Source organism: Tachypleus tridentatus, chromosome 10, assembly GCF_004210375.1.
Source record: "Tachypleus tridentatus isolate NWPU-2018 chromosome 10, ASM421037v1, whole genome shotgun sequence".
Taxonomy (NCBI): Eukaryota; Metazoa; Arthropoda; class Merostomata; order Xiphosura; family Limulidae; genus Tachypleus; species Tachypleus tridentatus.
In genome coordinates this window covers 99,497,673-99,524,840 of record NC_134834.1, presented here as the reverse complement: position 1 = coordinate 99,524,840, position 27,168 = coordinate 99,497,673, and the positions used below count along the sequence as shown (strand labels likewise).

Genomic DNA, 27,168 nt, shown 5'->3' with positions numbered 1-27,168 from the left:
AGAAACCATGTTAACTGTAGATGTTTTTGCAATTTGCTTCCAAATTCCATTTAGTTTATCAAAATCAAAGGCATGTAAAATAACATCTAAAGTAGTATATGAAATAGTACTTCATAGGATATTTTCTTTCTCATCGTCTAGCCACTGATGAGCATTTGTATTGAAGAAAGACCTCTTGGCCAGCGACTTATGGGAGATTTGTTGTTATGCGTAAAGTTCACAACGAGCTAGCTGATTTATGCCCACTGCGAGGATCTAAGCCTAAGTTTATAAACCTTCAGACTTACCTGTGGGCCACGGAGAAGCAACTGTTGTTCTTATGTGATTTTAATACACAGCTACACAATGGGCTATCCGTCTATCACGGGAACCAAACCACGGATTTTAGCCTTGTAAGTCGTAATCCTACCCTTGACCCCCCCTCCCCCCAGAAGACTTGGAGGTGGAAGATGCTTGACCTGAAATGCTGCTTTTATACACCTTTGTAAGAGAAAAATGAGGGGAAAAACAGCTGCAGTTTACGTGATTTTTATCACCTAAGGGGTTAGGTCTTTGGGCCTTGCACGTACGTCAGACAATTAGCCACTCACGTCACTTGCTCCGCCCTTAAGATGTTCTTGGGGTAGATTCAGTCATAACTGTGTATACTATATGTAAACATTACTGTAAAATCCCGAAAGGCGGTTCTGCAGTCGAAGGTTTACACTGATGAACTGATCGGTACTGGGAAAGAGTTTTTATCTTCTTTTGGATTGACTATTCAAATATCCCTCGACGATTTCTTTTTGGATTATGTCAGACATACACTTGGCTCGCCAATTCAGCCAGTTCTATCCATCATTGACTGCCAGAAGACGCCATAGCCACAAAAGGTATATCCTTTGTCTACCATGAAATCTTACTGAACCAAATAGCTACGTCGAGCTGCTCTTGTCCAATTTCTCCAGAGACAAAGGTCCGGCATGGCCAAACGTGTTAAGGCGTGCGTCTCGTAATCTGAGGGTCGCGGGTTCGGATCCCCGTCGCGCCAAACATGCTCGCCCTCCCAGCCGTGGGGGAGTTATTATGTGACGGTCAATCCCATTATTCGTTGGTAAAAGAGTAGCCCAAGAGTTGGCGGTGGGTGGTGATGACTAGCTGCCTTCCTTCTAGTCTTACACTACTAAATTAGGGACGGCTAACACAGATAGTCCTCGAGTAGCTTTGCGCGAAATTAAAAACAAACAAACAAACAATCCAGAGACAAATGCACTAATCACCATAAGACACGTTTTTACTGGTTCTGTGCGAAATTTTGATCTATTGCGTTCGTTGGGCTTTTCAGTTGCTTCCTGCTTCTCTATAAACCCATCTACAGGAACATTAACACTGACCCTTTCACTAATTCACTTTTTACAGATTGTTTACACACATGTTAGTGTTCTTTCAGTCTGGTGGACAGTTAAGTTAGTTCACGTGCTATTCATTGCATTATGCACTTTTACTTCAGTGAAGCATTCTCACAGTCACAGGACTTTTTCCACAGGTTGTAAATAAGACGGAGCTTGACTAAACAACAAGATACCACACTTCCTTCTGGATGAGTGTTTATAGGCTTGTGACATGTATGTGTGTTAGGTGATCGTCGGTCAGAAATGTTCATTTTAGGCGAAGGTAACCAGATACTTCTATGGCGGCAAAGATAAGAAGGAACAATCGTATTGCGGGCGATGTTTATCGGTTGTTGTTCACAACGATATGAAAAGTCAGTGCATTTTTTATGTGGAGCTTTAGTTTAGAAAAAGAACAGTATTTTTAGAATTCCGGGAGATCAGTCCTACGTTCTGTTAAACTTAGGAAATTACGGGAGATTTGACATGTGTGTAGTTTCTCGTGAAGTGAGGTATGTATCGGTGTTTATTTATTTGTATACTGCAGCCACATAATGGTGTTTTTATCGGGTGTCTCTCTTAGTGTTGCTCTTTCTTTATTGGTGTATGCCAGATGTATGTGTTTTGACGTTAGATAGTTTTAGTACGTGCAGCTGTTTTAGAGCTTCGAGTGAATTTTTCTACGTGTATCTAGACATTTTAAAAACGGATGTTTCGTGTTTAGATAAAAGAAGCCACTTCTGTGGTTTTACCATTTTCACCACACGTACTTTTCTTTAAAGATTCGGCTACTTGTTTACATGTATTGTGTTATAACCTTCATCCATCTTGTACTTTGATGTGTATGTAGTTGTCGTACGGTATTGTTTGCTGTCTGCTCTGTTTATGAGGTACTCTGTTAGGTTGCTGTTTGTGTTGTTTCTGGGTTTATGAGGCACTCTCACTATGTTATAGTTCTGTTTTGTTGCTGTTTGTGTTGTTTCTGGGTTTATGAGACACTCTCACTTTGTTATAGTTCTGTTTTGTTGCTGTTTGTGTTGTTTCTGGGTTTATGAGACACTCTCACTTTGTTATAGTTCTGTTTTGTTGCTGTTTGTGTTGTTTCTGGGTTTGTGAGACACTCTCACTTTGTTACAGTTCTGTTTTGTTGCTGTTTGTGTTGTTTCTGGGTTTATGAGACACTCTCACTTTGTTATAGTTCTGTTTTGTTGCTGTTTGTGTTGTTTCTGGGTTTATGAGACACTCTCACTTTGTTATAGTTCTGTTTTGTTGCTGTTTGTGTTGTTTCTGGGTTTATGAGACACTCTCACTTTGTTATAGTTCTGTTTTGTTGCTGTTTGTGTTGTTTCTGGGTTTGTGAGACACTCTCACTTTGTTACAGTTCTGTTTTGTTGCTGTTTGTGTTGTTTCTGGGTTTGTGAGACACTCTCACTTTGTTATAGTTCTGTTTTGTCGCTGTTTGTGTTGTTTCTGGGTTTGTGAGACACCTCACTTTGTTATAGTTCTGTTTTGTCGCTGTTTGTGTTGTTTCTGGGTTTGTGAGACACCTCACTTTATTATAGTTCTGTTTTGTCGCTGTTTGTGTTGTTTCTGGGTTTGTGAGACACTCTCACTTTGTTATAGTTCTGTTTTGTCGCTGTTTGTGTTGTTTCTGGGCTTGTGAGACACTCTCACTTTGTTATAGTTCTATTTTGTTGCTGTTTGTGTTGTTTCTGGGTTTGTGAGACACTCTCACTTTGTTATAGTTCTGTTTTGTCGCTGTTTGTGTTGTTTCTGGGTTTGTGAGACACTCTCACTTTGTTATAGTTCTGTTTTGTCGCTGTTTGTGTTGTTTCTAGGTTTGTGAGACACTCTCACTTTGTTATAGTTCTGTTTTGTCGCTGATTGTGTTGTTTCTGGGTTTGTGAGACACTCTCACTTTGTTATAGTTCTGTTTTGTCGCTGTTTGTGTTGTTTCTGGGTTTGTGAGACACTCTCACTTTGTTATAGTTCTGTTTTGTCGCTGTTTGTGTTGTTTCTGGGTTTGTGAGACACTCTCACTTTGTTATAGTTCTGTTTTGTCGCTGTTTGTGTTGTTTCTGGGTTTGTGAGACACTCTCACTTTGTTATAGTTCTGTTTTGTCGCTGATTGTGTTGTTTCTGGGTTTGTGAGACACTCTCACTTTGTTATAGTTCTGTTTTGTCGCTGTTTGTGTTGTTTCTGGGTTTGTGAGACACTCTCACTTTGTTATAGTTCTGTTTTGTCGCTGTTTGTGTTGTTTCTGGGTTTGTGAGACACTCTCACTTTGTTATAGTTCTGTTTTGTCGCTGTTTGTGTTGTTTCTGGGTTTGTGAGACACTCTCACTTTGTTATAGTTCTGTTTTGTCGCTGTTTGTGTTGTTTCTGGGTTTGTGAGACACTCTCACTTTGTTATAGTTCTGTTATAGTTATAGTTCTGTTTCGTCGCTGTTTGTGTTGTTTCTGGGTTTGTGAGACACTCTCACTTTGTTATAGTTCTGTTTTGTCGCTGTTTGTGTTGTTTCTGGGTTTTTGAGACACTCTCACTTTGTTATAGTTCTGTTTTGTTGCTGTTTGTGTTGTTTCTGGGTTTGTGAGACACTCTCACTTTGTTACAGTTCTGTTTTGTTGCTGTTTGTGTTGTTTCTGGGTTTGTGAGACACTCTCACTTTGTTATAGTTCTGTTTTGTCGCTGTTTGTGTTGTTTCTGGGTTTGTGAGACACTCTCACTTTGTTATAGTTCTGTTTTGTCGCTGTTTGTGTTGTTTCTGGGTTTGTGAGACACTCTCACTTTGTTATAGTTCTGTTTTGTCGCTGTTTGTGTTGTTTCTGGGTTTGTGAGACACTCTCACTTTATTATAGTTCTGTTTTGTCGCTGTTTGTGTTGTTTCTGGGTTTGTGAGACACTCTCACTTTGTTATAGTTCTGTTTTGTCGCTGTTTGTGTTGTTTCTGGGCTTGTGAGACACTCTCACTTTGTTATAGTTCTATTTTGTCGCTGTTTGTGTTGTTTCTGGGTTTGTGAGACACTCTCACTTTGTTATAGTTCTGTTTTGTCGCTGTTTGTGTTGTTTCTGGGTTTGTGAGACACTCTCACTTTGTTATAGTTCTGTTTTGTCGCTGTTTGTGTTGTTTCTAGGTTTGTGAGACACTCTCACTTTGTTATAGTTCTGTTTTGTCGCTGATTGTGTTGTTTCTGGGTTTGTGAGACACTCTCACTTTGTTATAGTTCTGTTTTGTCGCTGTTTGTGTTGTTTCTGGGTTTGTGAGACACTCTCACTTTGTTATAGTTCTGTTTTGTCGCTGTTTGTGTTGTTTCTGGGTTTGTGAGACACTCTCACTTTGTTATAGTTCTGTTTTGTCGCTGTTTGTGTTGTTTCTGGGTTTGTGAGACACTCTCACTTTGTTATAGTTCTGTTTTGTCGCTGTTTGTGTTGTTTCTGGGTTTGTGAGACACTCTCACTTTGTTATAGTTCTGTTTTGTCGCTGATTGTGTTGTTTCTGGGTTTGTGAGACACTCTCACTTTGTTATAGTTCTGTTTTGTCGCTGTTTGTGTTGTTTCTGGGTTTGTGAGACACTCTCACTTTGTTATAGTTCTGTTTTGTCGCTGTTTGTGTTGTTTCTGGGTTTGTGAGACACTCTCACTTTGTTATAGTTCTGTTTTGTCGCTGTTTGTGTTGTTTCTGGGTTTGTGAGACACTCTCACTTTGTTATAGTTCTGTTATAGTTATAGTTCTGTTTCGTCGCTGTTTGTGTTGTTTCTGGGTTTGTGAGACACTCTCACTTTGTTATAGTTCTGTTTTGTCGCTGTTTGTGTTGTTTCTGGGTTTTTGAGACACTCTCACTTTGTTATAGTTCTGTTTTGTTGCTGTTTGTGTTGTTTCCATTGTGCCTTTAAATCTCGTGGTTTTGTGAGGTTACACTTAGACCAGATAGTTTTATTAGTTTGGCCACTATTAGGCTTACCGTGATTAGGGTCTTGTTTTACCTAGAGCGAAACGTCCTTCAATCACGGCATGTTTAAGTGAATCAGTAGTTAACACTCTTCTTTTGATAGGCTCTTTCGTGCACGTCACCGCAGATAGCCATCTTGATCGTGCTTTTCAATAAACCTTCGCGTGCTCACGCGCTCTTTTGTTGTTGACCGGTAGTTTAACGGCACTCTCTCCTTATTCTATCGCTTTTCCTTTACGAATTTCTGCTCAAAACACACCGCTATTGCCGCTTAATAATCATTTGGGATTAATCACGTGAAGAAATGTAAACACGTCTGTCCAACGAGGCCACCAAGAAGCAATATTTGTAACACAATCTTGTCGGTATTCGGTTATGTGTGACATAAGAGAGACAGGTACTCAGTGATGACGAGAAACCCACTTGTTGAGAAATTTATATGCAAAAACGGCTCGTTTGGGCTGAGAAAACACTTTACATAGAAGAGCGAACAACGTTTCGACCTTCTTCGGTCATCGTCAGGTTCATAAAGAAAGAGGTAACTGACCGGAAGCTGACCACATGTTTGAAAGGGGTTGTGTAACTGTGTGGTCAGCTTCCGGTCAGTTACCTCTTTCTTTGTGAACCTGACGATGACCGAAGAAGGTCGAAACGTTGTTCGCTCTTCTATGTAAAGTGTTTTCTCAGCCCAAACGAGCCGTTTTTGCATATAAAAGAGACAGGTACTGTTTAGAACCCTCCTCCTTTTTTGATGTATTTACTCTCAGGTGCTACACTCATATTAAGAGCTGGGGTACCCGTCCCCTGAGCAGAAATTATGTGAATTCGTGATCAATGAAAGGTTATCTTAGAACATGAAAAGTAGTTTCTCTTTTCTGTACTTCTAAAAAACGCACATAAAAACTGTAAAACATAAAATGGACCCAACAGACTTTCGTATCAAACTTGGTGGAGATACATCAACAGAGGGTAAAGTAATAGTACAAAATGTGAAAAACGCCCATGTAAAACCACAAAACATAAAACTGAAAATTTGTATGTATCCCCATATAGACTTAATGAACCTTCAAACCAATTCTGGTAAAGAACCATCTACACCCTGCGAAGTGCTTACACGGACAAAGAACGGTCAGTACTGTTATATTTGTATAGCCTAAAGAATAGATCTGTACACTTCTTACTACACTCACTTAATCACCCATCGGGACTTAGGTCTTTTGTCGACCAAGGAGGGTCAGGTTCTAAGTAGACCTCCTTGTTAAATGTTCTAAGTTTGGTTTTAGGTAAGTTGGTATGAATGACAAACGATTTCTGTTTGCTACTTTCCTTCACAGGACAGTGTCCAAATAATGTTATTAGATTATGTGTCGTCCTTGACTTACATTTGCTGTTTATTTGTGTGCAGAGTTTTTTGTGATAGTACTAGTAAATGAATGATTTCTGGTAGTAGTGATGTTGAGTGTTCAATTTTTATTTTAATGATCAGTGTAATACTGTCAACCTTCTGCGCATCAAATCGGTCTCTGTTTGATGTAGGCGCGTAACCTTCTCCTTAGGGTTAGGTACACGAGCGCAGATCTCGATTTTTTTAAAGTTACATTCAAAACTTGTAATTACTTTATTATAAATGCATGCAAATAAACATAGCATCGAAAGGTAGTTGATAATTGAAATGTTAATATTACATAGATTTTAATTCATTACTTTCAGTAGAAAATATTTCAGGCAACGTCGTGAACCATTGTGATCAAAACGTAGCTTATAATTCAAGTGTTAATGTTATATAAGTTTTAATTTCAACAGGAAATATTTATAAGGCAACGTTTTAAGCCATTCCGATCATAATGTAGTTTATAATTCAAGTGTTAATGTTATACAAGTTTTAATTTATTAACTTCAACAGGAAATATTTCAGGCAACGTTGTGAAACGTTGCAAGGCTTAAGATAAGTAATTTGAATGTCACAATCTATATTAATTCTAGAAAAAAGTAATTTAGATTTATTTCGAATATTTCAGAGGGAACACCAGATTAGTCAAATTTATAGAGTCTGCTTAATGTTAGAGAAAAGAAAATAACAAGGTAAGAATATAAAGTTTTACTGGTTTGTTTATTTAGAATTAAGCACAAAGCTACACAGTGGGCTATCTGTGCTCTGCTCACCACGGGTATTGAAACCCGGTTTTTAGTGTGTAAGTCCGCAGACATACCACTGTGCCACTGGGGGGTAGTTTGACTGGAAAAAACACTTTTAATATTCATTTAGAAAGTATTGAACATGGAAAAACACTTTTAATATTCATTTAGAAAGTATTGAACATGGAAAAACACTTTTAATATTCATTTAGAAAGTATTGAACATGGAAAAACACTTTTAATATTCATTTAGAAAGCATTGAACATGGAAAAAACACTTTTAATATTCATTTAGAAAGTATTGAACATGGAAAAAAACCTTTAATATTCATTTAGAAAGTATTGAACATGGAAAAAACACTTTTAATATTCATTTAGAAAGCATTGAACATGGAAAAAACACTTTTAATATTCATTTAGAAAGTATTGAACATGGAAAAGTGTTTTTAATCTTAATATAAAAATCACTAGTCAGAGTTTGAGTCAGTTTGTTTGTTTGTTTTGAACTTCGCGCAAAGCTAGTCGAGGGTTATCTGCGCTAGCCGTCCCTAATTTAGCAGCGTAAGACTAGAGGGAAGGCAGCTAGTCATCACCACCCACTGCCAACTCTAGGGCTACTCTTTTACCAACGAATGGTGGGATTGATCGTCACATTATAACGCCCCCACGGCTGAAAGGGCGAACATGTTTGGTACGACCAGGATGCGGACCAGTTTGAGTCAGACCTTCCATTTTTCCACATGCAAACTTTGAGCAAAAATACTTAATTTAAAAATTCAGATTATTTTAAAATTCTTTTAATATTTGCTAAAAACAAAATTTCGTAAAGATATATTTCTGAGATTAAAAATTAGAGCACGAAGAGGTTCAACATCATCTTTTATATTATAAAATTAATAATTCACTAGTTAAGAAAATAAAACATACAGTTTTCAAAATCTTGTAGTCAAACTCAAAAAAGTTTTTATTAACATGTGACTAGCCTTCTATGTATACATCATTAGTGACTCTCTGCACGCCTAACCAATATTCGATTTCAATCAACGTTTGATACAAAGTGCCACAGTTACAGTAACGATGGTATCCGTATTCTGGTTTTCTGCTCCGTGATGTTTGTTATAGATGTGCGATACACGATATTATTTACATAACCTCAAAAAAGAGTTTAGTCAGATGATGTCTCTCGAACGCAAAAGTCACCGAATTGGCCCACCATGACAAATGGTTGAAGCAAAGCTATACGAGGGCTATCTGTGCTAGCCGTCCCTAATTTAGCAGTGTAAGACTAGAGAGAAGGCAGCTAGTCATTACCACCCACCGCCAACTCTAGGGCTACTCTTTTACCAACGAATAGTGATTTTGATTGAAACATTATAACGACCCCACGGCTGAAAGAGCGAGCATGTGTGGTGTGACGGGGGTTCTAACCCGCGACCCTTGGGTTAAGAGTCGAGAGCCTTAAACACCTGGCCATGCTGTGCCTAGAAAATAATGAATTCTAACTAGTTCAACTGGAAATTATCATTCACATTGTAGCTGTAACAGTAACAAAGAAGCACTAAAAATTCAGTTTTTAAGGTGTCTTCTATGATTATATTAATTTACGTGTGGAACGTTAGCCTTACTATAGTACAGCCAATCTTGTAGGTTATTTTACTGAGACACAGGTGAACAGTTCTATATTGTTTGAAATGTGTTGCTGGAAGTTAGCAAGTACAATGGGATGTGGTTGTGTTTTTTTATATAAGAAATTCACAGAATACTGGTTTGTTTAATTTTTAAGTGAAAATATAAGTCGTGTTCCAGAAACAGTTTCAAAATCTATATGTGGAATATCTGCTTTGAAACGGTCGATAAACTAGTTTCTCTGAGCTTACTAACTGAAACCTTAGACAAGTGTTCTGTACCGAATCATTCAATTCAATAATTTGTGTTGTGACACGCCTTTAGTACGATGTCCAGTGGCGCCGCCACTGACGATGTCTCGTGTTAATTCACTTGTCTTTTCGCATATTGTTAAACAAATGAAAAACATAAACTCAAACTTAAATAATAATAACATGAACATAAAGTACAATACTTGTATGAAAGTTAATCACGTATTATAAACACTCAGATGCTTTAGTATGAGTGTTGACACTTTATGGTGTCTAACTGAATAGGAAATTGTACAAAAAATCTATAGTAACTTAAATTTCTAGTAAAATGTCGATTTTTGTATAATTATACATATTGAAAAACTATGTTTACTGGCTTTTTAAATTTATTGTCATACAAAGAACCTAATATGGTAAATATTAAATTTATGCAGAAAATATATGATTATGAAGAGTTTGAACTGTTTATTTTTAATATTAGGTATAAAGTAATTATATAAATAGTGATAATGTATCAAAAATGTCCTGTTTAACTTTGGTTTTATAACTTTTTTGCCATATTTATTACCCTTTCTTTTCGCGAACTGTGAGTCAGATAGTGCTGAAACAGATCAGGCAAATATATAGACTATATGCAGTTAATAAGAAACAAGTCCTACACAAAGAGTTATTATTCTAATTATTATTTACGTTTTAAACTATCTGAAGCTTTATTACGTAATCATGGTAGCATATTGGGTTCTGATGAAACGTTAGTTTTATATAAGAACACTGAATTGTATAACTTGTTGTAACGAAAATCTTTGAATCACTTGGTTTGTAATTAAAGTTACTTTTACGATTACTATAATTTGTGTATTTGGAAAAATAATACGTGTAAATGAAGTTTCGAAAGATATGGAAATAGAATATGGCTTCTGGTTGTAGAAACAAAAGTGTCACTTGGTTTAGGCGAACACAAACTTGTCATCAGTGACATGTGACTACAGTGATGACAGCTGTTTTGTATGTGTGACCATGTGATGATCTTTGTATTAGGTTGTCCAGAAATAAATGTCGTTTTGGAACTGTGAAGTTTAGGAAATCATCCGTGATAACGAGAAAACCCACTTGTAGAGAAAATGATATGTTTAAAAACGGCTGGTATGGAGCGAACAACGTTTCGACCTTCTTAAGCCATCGTCAATTCTTTGTGAACCTCCTCTGCTGGTGCTTTCTCTACCCATACCAGCCGTTTTTAAATACATAATGAAGTTTGGAAAAGTATAAACCAGTGTTATAAAACATGCTTTAATGAAAGTAATTACCATTTGCTTCAACACACTTTTATCAACGTGTAACGATGCTGTTTATGCCCCTGCTGTAGAAATTAGAGTTTCTATGGTCAATGAACTCCCTGAAAGCTTCTTCTGAAGTTGTTAAAGTGCTTGAAAAAAATTAAAATCTGTAGAGGGAATGGTCTGGGGAATAAGGTGGATGAGGCAGAACCTCGATTCCCAGTTCTTTCAATTCTTTGAACGTCATCCTTGACAGGTCTCATAACGTCGATTTTGTTGATCTTCAGTCAGTTCATAAGTGGATAAAACCCACTTATCCAACTTTTTCGTCTTTCAAATTGCACTCAGATGGTTGGCAATGCTTGATTTGCTTGAGTCTAGTTTCTTTTGTTTGTTTTTTGCAAGTTCACGTACTGTTGTGTGAGGGTCCGTCTCAACTGCTTAATTTAATCTGAGGATGGGTTCCTTCCTTAACTTCCGTGGTCTTCAAGACTTTGATCTCCATGTCGAAGCTTTTGAAACCAACGTTGAAATGTAAGTTCAGTAATAGAGCCATGGCCGAATGCCTGGTTGATATCACTGTAGTTTTGGTAGCTTTTCGTCCAAGTTTGAAGTCGTAGAGGAAAATCAGACGAAAGTCCTTCTTGTCCATGCTGCTTTGGGGGTTGCAAAACGTACTCTCAGTAGAACTGAAACAGCATAAAATTAAGATACCTCGTAAGCGACAAACGTTAGATTAAACCAGCCATCCGACGATAAGTTACTCAATATTCAGCTTCTAAATGTCATCGTGAGAATTTATTTCCGACATTTATTTCTGGACAACCTAATATTTCCTTACAAACAGCTGTCTTGATATCAGACAGTCTCATGGTTTACTGAAGATGAAATTTTAGTTGGGTGATACTTCAAGTGAATCGTAAGTGTCACTATTTTAAACGATAGTAAAGTTGAGCAGTAAATCGTTTATTTATTGTATTTAATTTTATAATTAAATCATACATGAACGGTTAAATAAGTGCCCTTTGTAGGATGAGAAAAGTAAATTATTGGTAATAATAACCTGGTCATTCAAATAACAGATAATATGTGTGTTATAATAGTTGTCTCCTTAAATTGTAATGGTGAAACGGCAGGTGTTCAACAGAACATTGTTTGCCTAAAGTAACATTTTCTTTAGCAATAGTAACATCTTTTTACCATAGAAACGTGAAATTATATATTATGTTAATAATATAGTTATATGAATAACGGTAGCTAAAAACAAACTAGCGAAAGCGCGTAATATTTAAATAAATGTCCTGTTCAGAACATTCAGTGATCTACATATAAAATCAGAAAATCTAAAAAAAAAGTATATAACTAATAAATTACAGAAATAATTTATACATAAAATGATTGTATTAGTTCTAGAACATAATTAATTCTAGTCATTAATTACATGCTGAGACACATTGATACGTCTATGCTAAAATCATCACAACTTTTGTCACATTTCGTCATGGCGTCCTCTGATATCATTGTCTCCCCCACTGCCTGAGGTCGACACAGTTTCACGTCCTCTAGTGGTGCGCCTGGCAACAGTCCCCTCCTAAATACTTTCGAGATCTCATAGTGAAGAAAAATTAAACTGAGTATTCAAGTAACAGGAGACTTGCATACATAACTTAACGATTGCCTTGGTAGTATAATTTATACTGTCACGATCAAACTGCTTCTGAAAGAGTTAAATATTTTGAAGAGCACAGATAAGAAACCGAAGAATATCTTCTTCAGTAGGAGGAAGGTTTGATTTGTTTTAAATCTACACGAGAGCTATAAGAGCTCGCGATCTCCAATTAAGTAGTGATAACCTAGAGGAAAAGCAGCTAGTCATCATCACCTACCATCAACTTTTGGACTGCTCTTTTAACAACAAATAGTAGAACTGACCTTCACATTATAACGCCCTCACAGGTGAAAGGGTGAGCATTTTAGGTTGAACTGGGATTCGAACGAGACCCCCAGATTGCGAGTCGATGACCATTTCCACGAAAACCGAATTTAAGGGAGGAGGAGTGGCGTCTGAGTTATTGATTGGAGCTACGGTGGATGGATCATCCAGCTTAGGAGAAGGCTTGCCACGACATTTGTAGGATGTTTCTGGTGGCAAGTATTATAAAATAAAAGCAATTCCAATTGAGTACACTGGTGGGCAATATTTGGGCAGACAGTGGGTTAGGGCTAAGAGTAACCTATTTGCCAAAACAGTTCCATTTTTCGGTGATTTGTCGGAAAATTTTCTCGAGAGACAAAACATTCCGGTTTTAGGATAAATTTATAAATCTCTCAGTCACATCGAATCAGAAGTGTAATATACCTACTTAGTTTGGTCATTGTTGTAACACCTACTTTCCTGATGCAAAAATCTCGAAAGTTTCGGTCTGCATGTTGAAAGAGTTAAGGTAGTGCATATTGTCAAAAGACACAACACAATTATATGCTGAATTTTATAATGAAAACATCTAGCTTCTACTTCCATTTTTTTTTAAATCTAAATAGTTTTAAAGTAATTCTGATACCCGAAAGTAGTATACCTCACAATTATGGATCCTTAAATAAATATACGCAAGAAGTATACTATTTTAAGATGAATTGGATAAACTGAATAATTAAAGATTTCTTGGATGTAAAATTGACAATTATCGCTAATTTGTTTTGTGTTTATCACCAAACAAAAGTAGTTAAAATTATTTAAAAACATTATCAATATTAACATATTTGGAAACATTATGAAATAGTTTAGTAACTTCTAAACAAATTAAATAAAAGTAAAATTATTTCAAATTTTGATAACTATTTTGAAATTAGGGACAAGGGCTGGAATGTTTGAAAATGTGGCCACACTACTTAGGGCATTAACATTTGTGTCAGAGTTGCAACACACGCATTTTTCACACTGCAGTGGTTGAGGAAAAACCACTTAAGATGACTCAGCCTAATAAAATTAGCCAAGATGTAGGTTCAAACATTCATGGTAAAGAAAATGGTAAATGACCTAATAAAATTAGCCAAGATGTAGGTTCAAACATTCATGGTAAAGAAAATAGTAAATGACCTAATAAAATTAGCCAAGATGTAGGTTCAAACATTCATGGTAAAGAAAATACTAAATGACCTAATAAAATTAGCCAAGATGTAGGTTCAAACATTCATGGTAAAGAAAATGGTAACTGACCTAATAAAATTAGCCAAGATGTAGGTTCAAACATTCATGGTAAAGAAAATAGTAAATGACCTAATAAAATTAGCCAAGATGTAGGTTCAAACATTCATGGTAAAGAAAATACTAAATGACCTAATAAAATTAGCCAAGATGTAGGTTCAAACATTCATGGTAAAGAAAATAGTAAATGACCTAATAAAATTAGCCAAGATGTAGGTTCAAATATTCGTGGTAAAGAAAATGGTAAATGACATCACTGCTTTTAGAAAACAATGAATATCAGGTTTCACCAGATAGCTCTGAGATAATGTTCTATTCAGTGGTTAGAGGATCCGCTACGTGATAAATATGGGATGTTCTATTCAGTGGTTAGAGGATCCACTACGTGATAAGTATGGGATGTATTTTATGTGGTGTGTGTATAAAATATTTTTGGTGTTTTTAATTCTTTCCAGCTTACCATTTAGCAACCTAGATTAACTTAGGTTCAAACATTCATGGTAAAGAAAATAGTAAATGACCTAATAAAATTAGCCAAGATGTAGGTTCAAACATTCATGGTAAAGAAAATACTAAATGACCTAATAAAATTAGCCAAGATGTAGGTTCAAACATTCATGGTAAAGAAAATACTAAATGACCTAATAAAATTAGCCAAGATGTAGGTTCAAACATTCATGGTAAAGAAAATAGTAAATGACCTAATAAAATTAGCCAAGATGTAGGTTCAAATATTCGTGGTAAAGAAAATGGTAAATGACATCACTGCTTTTAGAAAACAATGCATATCAGGTTTCACCAGATAGCTCTGAGATAATGTTCTATTCAGTGGTTAGAGGATCCACTACGTGATAAGTATGGGATGTTCTATTCAGTGATTAGAGGATCCACTACGTGATAAGTATGGGATGTTCTATTCAGTGGTTAGAGGATCCACTACGTGATAAGTATGGGATGTTCTATTCAGTGGTTAGAGGATCCACTACGTGATAAGTATAGGATGTTCTATTCAGTGGTTAGAGGATCCACTACGTGATAAGTATGGGATGTTCTATTCAGTGGTTAGAGGATCCACTACGTGATAAGTATGGGATGTTCTATTCAGTGGTTAGAGGATCCACTACGTGATAAGTATGAAATGTATTTTATGTGGTGTGTGTATAAAATATTTTTGGTGTTTTTAATTCTTTCCAGCTTACCATTTAGCAACCTAGATTAACTTTGATATGCGAATAAAGCCTCTACATCGCAGACTATATTTTCAATATTACGTTTGGTGTAAAAGAATCTATAACTAACTGATAGTAATTCACACAAACTGACTAAATCCTATACTGGTTAACTAACAGATTCATTCTTTGAATAATCCATTGAATTAACATGTGCATGGGCAGGGGAGGTGTGAAACCTCCTATGTTGTGCCCATGCAATATTTGTATAAAACATATCTAAAAGGTGTAGAAAAGCCTCAGATACCTAACATCAAAATTTACCAGTTTCAATTAAATTTTTTTAAAATCCGACAGGCATGCTCCGAACCCTTAAGTATGGCTTCACCACTCATTTTCGTTTCCTTTCAAAAGAGGCCCGGCATGGACAGGTGGGTTAAGGCATTCGACTCGTAATCTGAGGGTCACGGGTTCGAATCCCCATCGCACCAAACATGCTCGCCCTTTCAGCCATGGGGGCGTTATAAAGTTACGGTCAATCCCACTATTCGTTGGTAAAAGAGTTGGCGGTGTGTGGTGATGACTAGCTGCCTTCCCTCTAGTCTTACACTGCTAAGTTAGGGACGGCTGGCGCAGATAGCCCTCGTGTAGCTTTGCGCGAAATAAAAAACAAACAAACAAACAAAACAAACCTTTCAAAAGTACACTCTTTATAGATTTTTGGTTATATCCTTGATGATAAGTTTATTGAAAATCTAACTAAATATACAAATAGCTGACTTAACAATCTATTTATTCCAGCTTAAGTCGTGTTTTACACTACTCAAAATTTGGAGAACACCACATATGTTAAGCCGTGTTCTCAACATGTGTTAAACCACCCTCTCGTCAAACATCACTAGAAACGTCTAATTTAAAAACTTAATCTATAACTTGCTATACTTACTTATCGTTAACTGATAACCGTAGATCTTCGGTGCACGAACTTTGATTCAAGTCTTTTTGCACACATGAGACGGTTTCTGGTAGAAATTCTGTGGTAAATATAGCTTCATGGATGGCAAGAAAAGTTTCGCTTTGGCATCTTAGGCTGATTTCTTCGTTGCTGCAGACTGCTTGTCGCTGTTCTTCTGTATAGCAGTATAATAAGCACAAGTTTTAAGGTTTTCAGAGTTCTTCGAAAACTGCTATGACTTTACTATAAAAACTATTTTAACAATTAGGCCTAATTAATAAAAAACTCCAAACTCCAAACTCCAAGGTGTTTCGAAAACTACTCTGACTTCACTATAACAACTATTTTAACAATTAGGCCTAAATGATAAAAAAATCTAACATTTTCATGGCCCTTCGAAAATTACAATGGCCTAACTATAAAATCAATTTCAACATTTAGGCTTAACTGAATATTTTCAACAAAACGTAGAGGAAACAATTTCAGGTTCACAAATTAAACATGTGAACACACTTTAAACTGTACATCACAAAAAATATTAAATTACATCCAGACGTTACCCACAATTACAAACGTTTTAAACGCTCTTCCATTTCTATTATCACATGTAACATGAATGAAGATGTGCTTTCATAAATGTAGGCCTAATCTAAGTTTGTGATTTATGAATTGTGATATATTTCCTTGCTTACAAAAGTTGGTTGGAAATTTGGAAGGGCAAGATTTGATTGTCCATCAGAATGCCGTAGTGTGAAGTATGTGAATATGAATCTTAAAATATTTTCTTGTATTGAATATTCGCGCAAAGTAACCCGAAAGCTAGCCAACCCTACGCAACTAGTGAACAGCCAACCACCGACTTTTGTCTGACAAAACTGTGGAACTGGATTGCCATATCTGTTACAAATCCACGGCCCTAAAGTGCAAAGCGCAAGCCTTTTCAGTAGTAATGAGACGCAAACGATAGTTCCACAAGTCCATGATCCAGCACGCTAATTACTGGGTCCCATTTTGTCTTCAAAGTTCATAGTTTAAATAGTACATGATATACAATGTATGAAAAGTTGCAATTAAACTCGGTTTTCATCATACTAATATATATCAATACCTATGTGTATAATTTATCGAAACACACTCTTCGAAAACTGTGTTTAACACGTTACGGCACACAGTAAATTATTTAAAAAGCATCAGAATTTTTATCCTATCTTCAAACCAATAAGTAATATAAAAGACATGACAGGGAATACCAAACGTGATGTATTAGTATTAAAAGAAATTTAAAATACAGATTACAAAAACATAAATATCATACAAGAAATAATAAAACAGAAACCTCAGCTACAGCCGAACATGTAAAAGCTAATTAACATACAATATTTTTTTTTTTTAATTTTTCGCAAAGCTAAATGGGGGCTATCTGCGCTAGCCATCCCTAATTTTGCAGTGTAAAACTAGAGAGAAGGCAACTAGTCATCACCACCCACTGCCAGCTATTGGGCTACTCTTTTACCAACGAATAGTGAGATTGACTATCACATTATAACACCGCCACACCTGAAAGAGCGAGCGTATTGGGTGCGACGGGGATTGGAACCCGTTTATGAATCGAACGCTTTAACCCACCTGGCCATGCCGAGCTTTTAACTTTAGCTTATTCTAGTGTTATTATAGCATTATATGTTAAAGAGACATTAGAGATAACACTGCACAAGGGCCTGGCATGGCCTAGCGCGTTAACGCGTGCGCTTCGTAATCTGAGGGTCGCGGGTTCGCGCCCGAGTCGCGCCAAACATGCTCGCCCTCCCAGCCGTGGGGGCGTTATAATGTTACGGTCAATCCCACTATTCGTTGGTAAAAGAGTAGCCCAAGAGTTGGCGGTGGGTGGTGATGACTAGCTGCCTTCCCTCTAGTCTTACACTGCTAAATTAGGGACGGCTAGCACAGATAGCCCTCGAGTAGCTTTGTGCGAAATTCCAAACAACAACAACCTAACACTGCACAACAAAGTTTTTGCTTCTTGAACACTGTTGGGTGTTCCTTATAGATTTTTGGCTACTGATCACGAAAATCACATCAAAATTTGCCCATCACGTACCGTTTCATCGAAATCTTCAGTTTCACCAGGACATTGCTACAATGGAAAAACGATATCAGGGCAACTGGATTCCGTCAATGCTTGCTGACTACTGTTGGACACTGCAACGTGATGCACTGGACATTGAATACAAACGAAAATCAGGAGCACAACACTTTTAATTATTGTCGGTAAACAGTTAACTGTCTATTTCTCAGAGTTTCTACGTGATGAAGCAAAACCAAAACTACATTTGTGCATACTCACCAGGTACCTTCACAATCAGCAAAATTTTTCAGGAAGCAAAACTTTTCAAACAAATTGTTGTGCAGTGTAATGAAACGTAAAATATAAAAGGAAGTACTTAATAGTGAAAAAGGACCAGGAAGTTAACATGTTGGTACATGACAAGATAAACTATAATAATAAAAATTTCAAGAAGGAAATATGTAATTAATAGTGAAGCAATGAGACAAGGGCTAAAGTATAAAGAATGTTTTTAGTAACGTCTGAAAATGACGAAGATCACAACAAAGGTTGTTCCAGTGTTGTTTTAAAGTGGAAACCATTTTAAATTTTGTAAACAGAAAACCTTATTTTCAATTATTTATTACAATTTTAAATATTATACAAGTGCCGATAATTCATGTTTAATATATAAATTATTATAGTTGATTCACTGTTGCGTTAATATTATAGTATAGATATAATACTAATTATACAGCTATGCTAACATATTACATATATAACTATTTTACGAGATATAAAAATAAAGAGAACTACAGCATGTTTTATGATTAGCTAAAAAACAAATGGACGTAAAATAGAATGAAAAAAAAAACAATATTAAGTTGAAAGGATACACAATTTATAAGTTGTGTTAAAAATAAATTATCAGACTATATGATACTCCAGAGTACACAAGTGTTAAACTAAAAGTAGTTGTTTCAAGTCTACTGGTATACTGTGTTGGTTTCAGAATGGTGGTCTGGTCACATGTAAAACCCATTGTGTCTGTTCTTTTTTGGGTTTTTTTTAGTTAATGGATATAGCTTTCATATATTTTCTCTCTTTAAAATCTTGTTTTTGTTCTGTTTTGTTTTATAAAATATAAACCTCAATAGGAAATGTTCTGATGGGATGGTGATGTGTTGTGAGATACTCGTGTATAAAGATTTTCCGGTTTCTTCTCTGTATGTGTCTCCACATATACTACAGTAATTTAGTAGATCACGTTGTCAATGTTATACATTACAATATTTCCTGCGGTGTAATATTGTTTTTGAGATATTTTGTTTGTTAAAATATAGAGTAAACAAATAGTTATGTTAGTGTTTTACCTGGTTGTTGTGTTATGTTCATTTGTCGGTTGGTACGGAGACATCGACGACATAAAAGTAATATATGTAATATGTTAGTGTATCTGTATAGTTAGTATTATAATTATACTATAATATTAAAACAATAATAATAATATATACATTGGTAAACGCACGTCACGACTCGAAAAATAAAACATTACATGCAGTGTTATAATTGAATGAATATTCTAATATCAAACAATTGTGTGTTTTAACCCTAAGGAAGTCATAAAGGCGAAACGTTGATTTAAAATAATTTCTAATTTTTAAATCAAAACTAGGTAAATTTCCTCTATGTAAATAAAAAATCCAGTACTTTGTGCACATTAGGTAGAGAGATCCTATGGAGATCCACATTAATCTTATGTTGATCCAGAAAGGACGTTTTTAACTCTCTCGTGGATTTCAATAGATGGATATAGAACATATACAAAATAAAATGATGATTTTGTTGGTGGTTACTTAATGAAAGAAACCAAAGATCCTAATGAAACGACGTCCAACAGCTTGCGCAACCACATCGAAAGTTATCCTGTGGAAATGTTAACAATATTACTAAAGTGATAATTACTTGTTCTTTCAATTTTTCCTATAGGTTTAGAATCCAAGCATTCAGTGTTACTGATATACAAAACTGACCATAACTTTGTTCAAACAGTCATCCACTACTTTCATCAGGAACTTTAGTTGTCAAGTCAGTGCCTTTGTTCTATAGTACACTGATCTCGATTTGAGTCAAACCAATATAGTCACTGTAACCAGGACAACAATGTTCTTAGCTTTATGTCTAAACAATATTACGTTCAACAATTTTGTAACTTGCTGGTGGAGTAGGAAAAGAAGTAATAGAGTTCACCGATATGTGGCACTGGGATAGTTTGTCAGTGTTGGGAAGGGTAGTGGTTAAAAATCCAATGCCAATATTCACATCACTCAAAGATTGTTCTGTATCTACGTGATTATCAGAATATAAAGTACTTACAACTTGAGATTTCCTAAGGTACTCATTATATCCAAGACCACAAAAAGTATTTCGATTAAATAAAAATATGTCAAGTCCAGACTTTATCTCTACGTGACTTACAAACATGACATCGTACCTTTACATGATGGTTATTAAACAAAATTTTTCATTTGTTTGATCATTAGCTGTAGAAATGTCTGCAATGGGTATTCGGAAAGACTGATTAGATTTTCAAACAGAAAAGAGTCGTCTCTTCCAAATATTTTCTACATTCTTACGAATGTCTTTTTACTGTCCAGTCTGAAATATTCATCCTATAGGCTTAATGAATTAATTTATGATGTCACTGATAGCCTGTTGATAAAACAAAAGGAGTAACACAATGGAATTTTAAATTAAAGTCTTGCCATCATTTGAGAATCCAAGACAGAACATTGATTAACTGCTTTCCCTCTGGTTTATCAGTACAAATTTCAGGTTTTGCCTAAAGATCTGAAACAAACTAAAAAGACAAGAAACAAAATATTTTCACTATAGCACGGATAGAGAGAACAATAAGTAATTATTTTGTAAGTACATGTGTATCTAATAGATATAAAAGCCAGTGTTGTCATGCCACATTTCATTTCTCGAAAGAGGAGAAGTCACAAAAACAAAATGTATTTATCTAGATAGAGTAATTCGATTACTGTCTGCTCATTACGATTTTAGTTACAGGGATGGCATGAAACCTCATGAGTGCAGTAAGTGTTGGTATAATAAGTCTAAAGTAAAAATGTAGTACGAGTTCATCTTTTCTAGGGCTAAGCGCATAAAAATTATCATAAAAGTAAAAATATTGATTCAATTTTAAACCTAATTAGACTCTGAATTAAGCTACTTTCTGTTATATCACCAAATATATTAACGGAGACTCTAAATTCAGAGATCAACACACATTTCTCTAGTTTTGTTTATGCATTTAATTTTTGAGTACATAGACTAAAAGCAATATTAAGTTATACTTTTGTTGCTAAGTAACATGACATAAAAGTCATTGTTGAAATATATTGTTACCAAAACGAACTGGCTTTTTTGTACACTTAGTTACAATTTTACTGGGTACACCTATCTACAGGGTGTTCGAAAAGTCACTGTGCACTTATATATTTATTAACAGACATGTTTCAATATATAATACAGGAGGTAAATATGAATGACAATTATAAACAATGTTGAAAGTGACCCACGTTGGCATCAATACAGGCCTGGATCCTTCTTATTTTGTTTCCAAACTCCGCTATCAGTTGCTGGCTTGAAATAGACTGACTACAATATGATTACAAAACTGCACAGTGACTTTCCGAACGCCCTGTAGTACCGGGTACGACCCCCTTTTGCCTAGATAACAGCCTAAATTTTTCGCGGCATGGGATATTGATCCAAGCTGATTCAACAGCATCACACAGTTCCTGCAGATTTGTCAACCACACATTCATGCTGCAATCCTCCCGTTCCACCTCATCTCAAATGCGCTCTATTGGATTGACATCTGGGGGATGTGTAGGTCATTAGAGTGCACTGGAGTTACTGTCATGTTCATGGAACCAGCTTGAGATGATACGTGCCATGTGACATGGCGCATTATCCTGATGGAAGTAGCCATTGGAAAATAGGTAGACTGTGTCCATAAAGGGATGCACATGGTCAGCAACAATGCTCAGGTATGCTGTGACATTCAAATGATGCTCAGTTGGTATTAAGAGGCCTAAATGTGCCATAAAAACATTTCCTACACCCTTAAATCACCAGCAGCAGCCTGTACCATTGGCGCAATACAGGACGGATCCATAGATTCGCGCTGTTTACGCCAAATTCTGGCATTATTGCCTGCATGTCGTAGTAGAAATCAAGATTCGTCAGATCAGATGACGTTTTACCTCATCTGTCTGTTTTTAATTGATAGAAGTGGAACGCGACGTGGTCTTCTGCTGCTGTAGTCCATCCGCTTCAAGGTTGGACACATTGTGTGTTCAGAAATGACCTTCTGCACACCACTGTTGTAAAGAGTGGTTATATGAATATCTATGGCCTTCCTATAAGCTTGAACGAGTCTGGCCATTCTCCTCTGACCTCTCTTAATAACAAGGTGTTTTCACCCACAGAACTGCTGCTCACTGAATGTTTTTTTGTTTTGCTTTATCAACATTGTTTGTAAACTCTAGAGATTGTAATGCGTGAAAATCTCAGTAGGTCTGCAGTTTCTGAGATACTGGACTCACCATGTCTGACACTAACAATCATTTCACAGTCAAACTCGCTTAGATCACGCATCTTCCCCATTCTAGTGTTTAGTAGAACAACAACTAAACCTCTTGATAATGTCTGCATGTTTTATATATTGTGTTGCAAACGCGTGATTCGCTGTTTGACTATTCGTGTTAACAAGCAGGTGTACGTATGAAGTAGCCACTGAGTGTACTATGGAGTGGGTGTGGTTGTATTTGTACTGTTATTTCTGACGCGTTGTATGCTAGTATATATACACATATAAACTTTAAAGAATTTTGCTGCATAATTTCAACCCCTTTCCATCCCATTTGGATGGCTCGGCATGACCAGGTGGTTAGGGCGCTCCACTCTTTCTCTTAGAGTCGCGGGTTCAAATTCCCCTCACATCAAACACGTGCGCTGTTTCAACCGTGAGGGCGTTATAATTTTACGATTAATCCCACTAGTCTTTGGCAAAACAGTAGCTCAAGAGTTGGCGGTGGGTGGTGATGACTAGCTGCCTTTCCTCTAGTGTTACGCTGCTAAATTAGGGACGGGTAGCGTAGACAGCCCTCGTGTAGCTTTGTGCAAAATTTCAAAAGCAAACGAACAAACAAACAAACCCCTTTGGAACCTACCTAAGTTTCATGCTTTATTTTATCTGCGGTTGTTATCCTATCAATTATTAAACAAAAGGAGCACACCGAAACTAAGAATATCGTTTTTCTTTCCAGGACCAATCACTGTGATTCTTTCATTGCTGGCAGAATACCAGATATGATAGTACTCACTGAAAATACGCTATTTATGAGCCATAAAGTTACATTCCATCAGATACACCTATTTAAAACATCCGCTTTTTTTTCATACTACTTTTAAATGTGCTCCGAATATTTCAATTTTACAAATTATATTGTTGCGAAAAAAATCATGAATTTCAGTAACGTTCGAACCCACATTCGATAAGAACATGACAACAGCATTAAGTTACGACTTTTCTAAATAAATGATACGCGTGAATTTTTATTAATAAGAACTAAATATTTTCATACTGTAACTGACATGTATTCCAGTTACCGATGTTAAAAGTTTTACATTTAAGGTTTACGTACTTTATTCAAGATTCGGTATGAACCAAATTCATAATCTCATTTCCGCAACAGAGACGAGTTCAGGGACCTAGTAAATCCAAGAAAAAAGTTGATGACTGTCGAATGGAGTAAAATAAACAATATTCAATGTAAAGTTCAACAAAGATGGACAAATTATTAACAAAAACACTAAACAAAACAAATAGCGAAAAATGACAGTGCACTGAAATAAAGAAAGTTGAATAAAAAATAAAGTTTTAAAACGCGTTGAAGGTTTTGTTTATTTTTTAATTTCGCACAAAGCCACAAGAGGGCTATTTACGCTAGCTGTCCCAAAATGAGCAGTGTATGTTTGTTTTGTTTTCTGAATTTCGCACAAATCTACTGCAGGGCTATCTGCGCTAGCCGTCTCTAATTTAGCAGTGTAAGACTAGAAGGAAGGCAGCTAGTCACCAGCACCCACCGCCAACTCTTGGGCTACTCTTTTACCAACGAATAGTGGGATTGACCGTAACATTATAACGCCCCCACGGCTGGGAGGGCGAGTATGTTTAGCGCGACGGGGATGCGAACCTGCAACCCTCAGATTACGAGTCGCACGCCTTAACACGCTTGGCCATGCCGGGCCCTTAGAGCAGTGTAAGACTAGAAAGAATGCAACTAGTCATCACACTCTTGGGCTATTCTTTAATCAACGAATAGTGAGATCGACCAAACATTATAACGCCCTAAGGCTGAAAGGGCGTACATGTTTGATGTGACGGGAATTCGAATTCTTGACACTCAGATTATGAGTCGAGCAACCTAACCACCTGGTCGTGCTGAGCTTGGCATTGCAGACAGTTATGTCTCCCTAGTAACTCAATAGCAAGTCATCAGAGTTATAACACTGAAGATATGGACAAAGCACAGAAAGCGCATTTTGTAGCTTTCTGCTTTTTAAAACAAAAATCAACTAAAACAGTCAAAGCAATGAAAATAAAAATTTACCTAATGAATTTGTGGACATGTTACAGACTACAGTGTCAACTGAAGAATAATCCTGTACAGACTACAGTGTCAACTGAAGAATAATCCTGATAAACTTTCATCAAGCCCAAATATGATCAACTATCCCATGAAACTGTAGATCTCCACCTCACCAAACACTGCTAAGGAAAATAATATCTAATTAGCATGTTTATCTAGTCACTTGGTTTAAAATTCTTTCCCCAAACAAGTAAAAGGTTTCAAACATTTCTTGTGTTCAGCACCAAAAGTTTTCTTACTCATGGATCAAAGAAAAAAATAGGAAGAAAAAATCTAAGGAAAATTAATATGTTCTCATGAACTTTGTTGCGTTACCTTCAATAGACAATACTATTGTCTACATTATCTCAGTAATGTACATGTTAAAAAACAACGAAAACCTCTTTAAGGTATTAGACACACCAATAATAAATAGTAAGTTCATAGAGTATGGTATAAAACCAGTGCGATACTTTACATTTATACTGAGGGTCGCGAGTTCGAATCCCCATTGCATTAACCACACTCGTCCTTTCAACCATGAGAGCGTTATTATGTTACAGTCAATTGCAATATTAGTTGGTAAAAGAGTAGCTCAAGAATTAGCGCTGGGTGATGATGACTATTTGCCTTCCCTCTAGTCTTGCACTGCCCCTAAATTAGGAACGGCTGGTGCAGACAGTCCTGGTGTTGCTTTGTCCGAAATAAAATAAAACAACCAATCAACTACGTATATATTGAATGCAGCTTTAACGGATTAAATTACAATAATCACAGAAAACTGACGGAATTCGTGGTTTCTAAAACATATAAGTATTTTTCTTCTACTTCGAAGAATTAAACATTATCAGGGTTTATTTCTTGAGGATTATATGTTTTCTTTATATTTTTTTAAGATTTCTGAAATATTTTCAAACGTAGTAGTTTGAACAGTGGAATAATAATTTCAAGTTTCTCCGGTTTTTAAAGTTCAACCAACGTGCAATCATTCAAAAAGTTCCATAAAAATATTAATTTTTTAACGATGTAATCTAGAATATAAGGCGCCACCAATTTTAACGATGTAATCTAGAATATAAGGCGCCACCAATTTTAACGATGTAATCTAGAATATAAAGCGCCACCAATTTTAACGATGTAATCTAGAATATAAAGCGCCACCAATTTTAACGATGTAATCTAGAATATAAAGCGCCACCAATTTTAACGATGTAATCTAGAATATAAAGCGCCACCAATTTTAACGATGTAATCTAGAATATAAAGCGCCACCAATTTTAACGATGTAATCTAGAATATAAAGCGCCACCAATTTTAACGATGTAATCTAGAATATAAAGCGCCACCAATTTTAACGATGTAATCTAGAATATAAAGCGCCACCAATTTTAACGATGTAATCTAGAATATAAAGCGCCACCAATTTTAACGATGTAATCTAGAATATAAGGCGCCACCAATTTTAACGATGTAATCTAGAACATAAAGCGCCACCAATTTTAACGATGTAATCTAGAATATAAGGCGCCACTAATTTTAACTATGTAATCTAGAATATAAGGCACCACCAATTTTAACGATGTAATCTAGAATATAAGGCGCCACCAATTTTGACGATGTAATCTAGAATATAAGGCGCCACCAATTTTAACGATGTAATCTAGAATATAAGGCGCCACCAATTTTAACGATATAATCTAGAATATAAGGCGCCACCAATTTTAACGATGTAATCTAGAATATAAAGCGCCACCAATTTTAACGATGTAATCTAGAATATAAGGCGCCATCAACTGGAGTACAATATTCGAATATTTTTCTACGTTTTTTTATGACATTTGTATAGATATATTTTATGAGCTAGAACTCTTTTTACAAAAATTAGACTTTACTATCCTTACTTAACGTCCATTTTAATTAATAAATTCTAAACTGTACATTCTTTAAAAATATAATATGGCAAATTAAAAAGAAAATAGATTTTTATCGTTGGAAAAAAAACAAAAACAATTACTATCGAACCGTAGAGCGAGATTACAGATCCACACAGTTTTATTTTGCTGCCAATCGATCAACCTTCTGGTTTGTAAGGGAGTGCATCTCGTACACTATGTTCTACGTCTGTAACGTTGGGTAATCAATGAATGGCGTTTGGAAAAACGCGGCTTACGCCTTATACAAGTAGTGTATTTTCATTTAAAGGCCTACATTAGCTCAAAACTAACTTTTTAATGTTTACTTGAATTCGACACTTATAAAGATATCTTGGAAAATTAAAGCATTCAGAAAAACTCATTATTTGAAAGAGTTTTATTTAATTCTGCAATGCTAGGAGACTTCTACCTAATGTTACGAATAATCAATACCACAGTAACGGTGGGCCAAGCACAACTTAGCACGTGGGTTAAGACATAATGAATTCTAACAACATTTCTATTACACTTCTCAGAAAACATATATTTGTGAACCCGTGTAG

General features: G+C 35.9%; 1 protein-coding gene across 3 annotated transcripts in view; it reads right to left on the bottom strand.

The window, feature by feature from the left end:
* The window catches only part of LOC143229946 (uncharacterized), a 41,277-nt gene that overhangs the window by 13,015 nt on the left and 1,094 nt on the right, over positions 1-27,168 (bottom strand). For 2 of the 3 annotated variants that reach the window (XM_076462830.1, XM_076462831.1), the window contains exon 2: positions 15,933-16,116. In XM_076462830.1, coding sequence (XP_076318945.1) covers positions 15,933-16,116 — 184 coding nt within the window. Of the gene's footprint in view, positions 1-15,932; positions 16,117-24,674; positions 24,709-27,168 lie in introns of those variants that run through there. The other variant, XM_076462832.1, reaches the window with a different exon arrangement.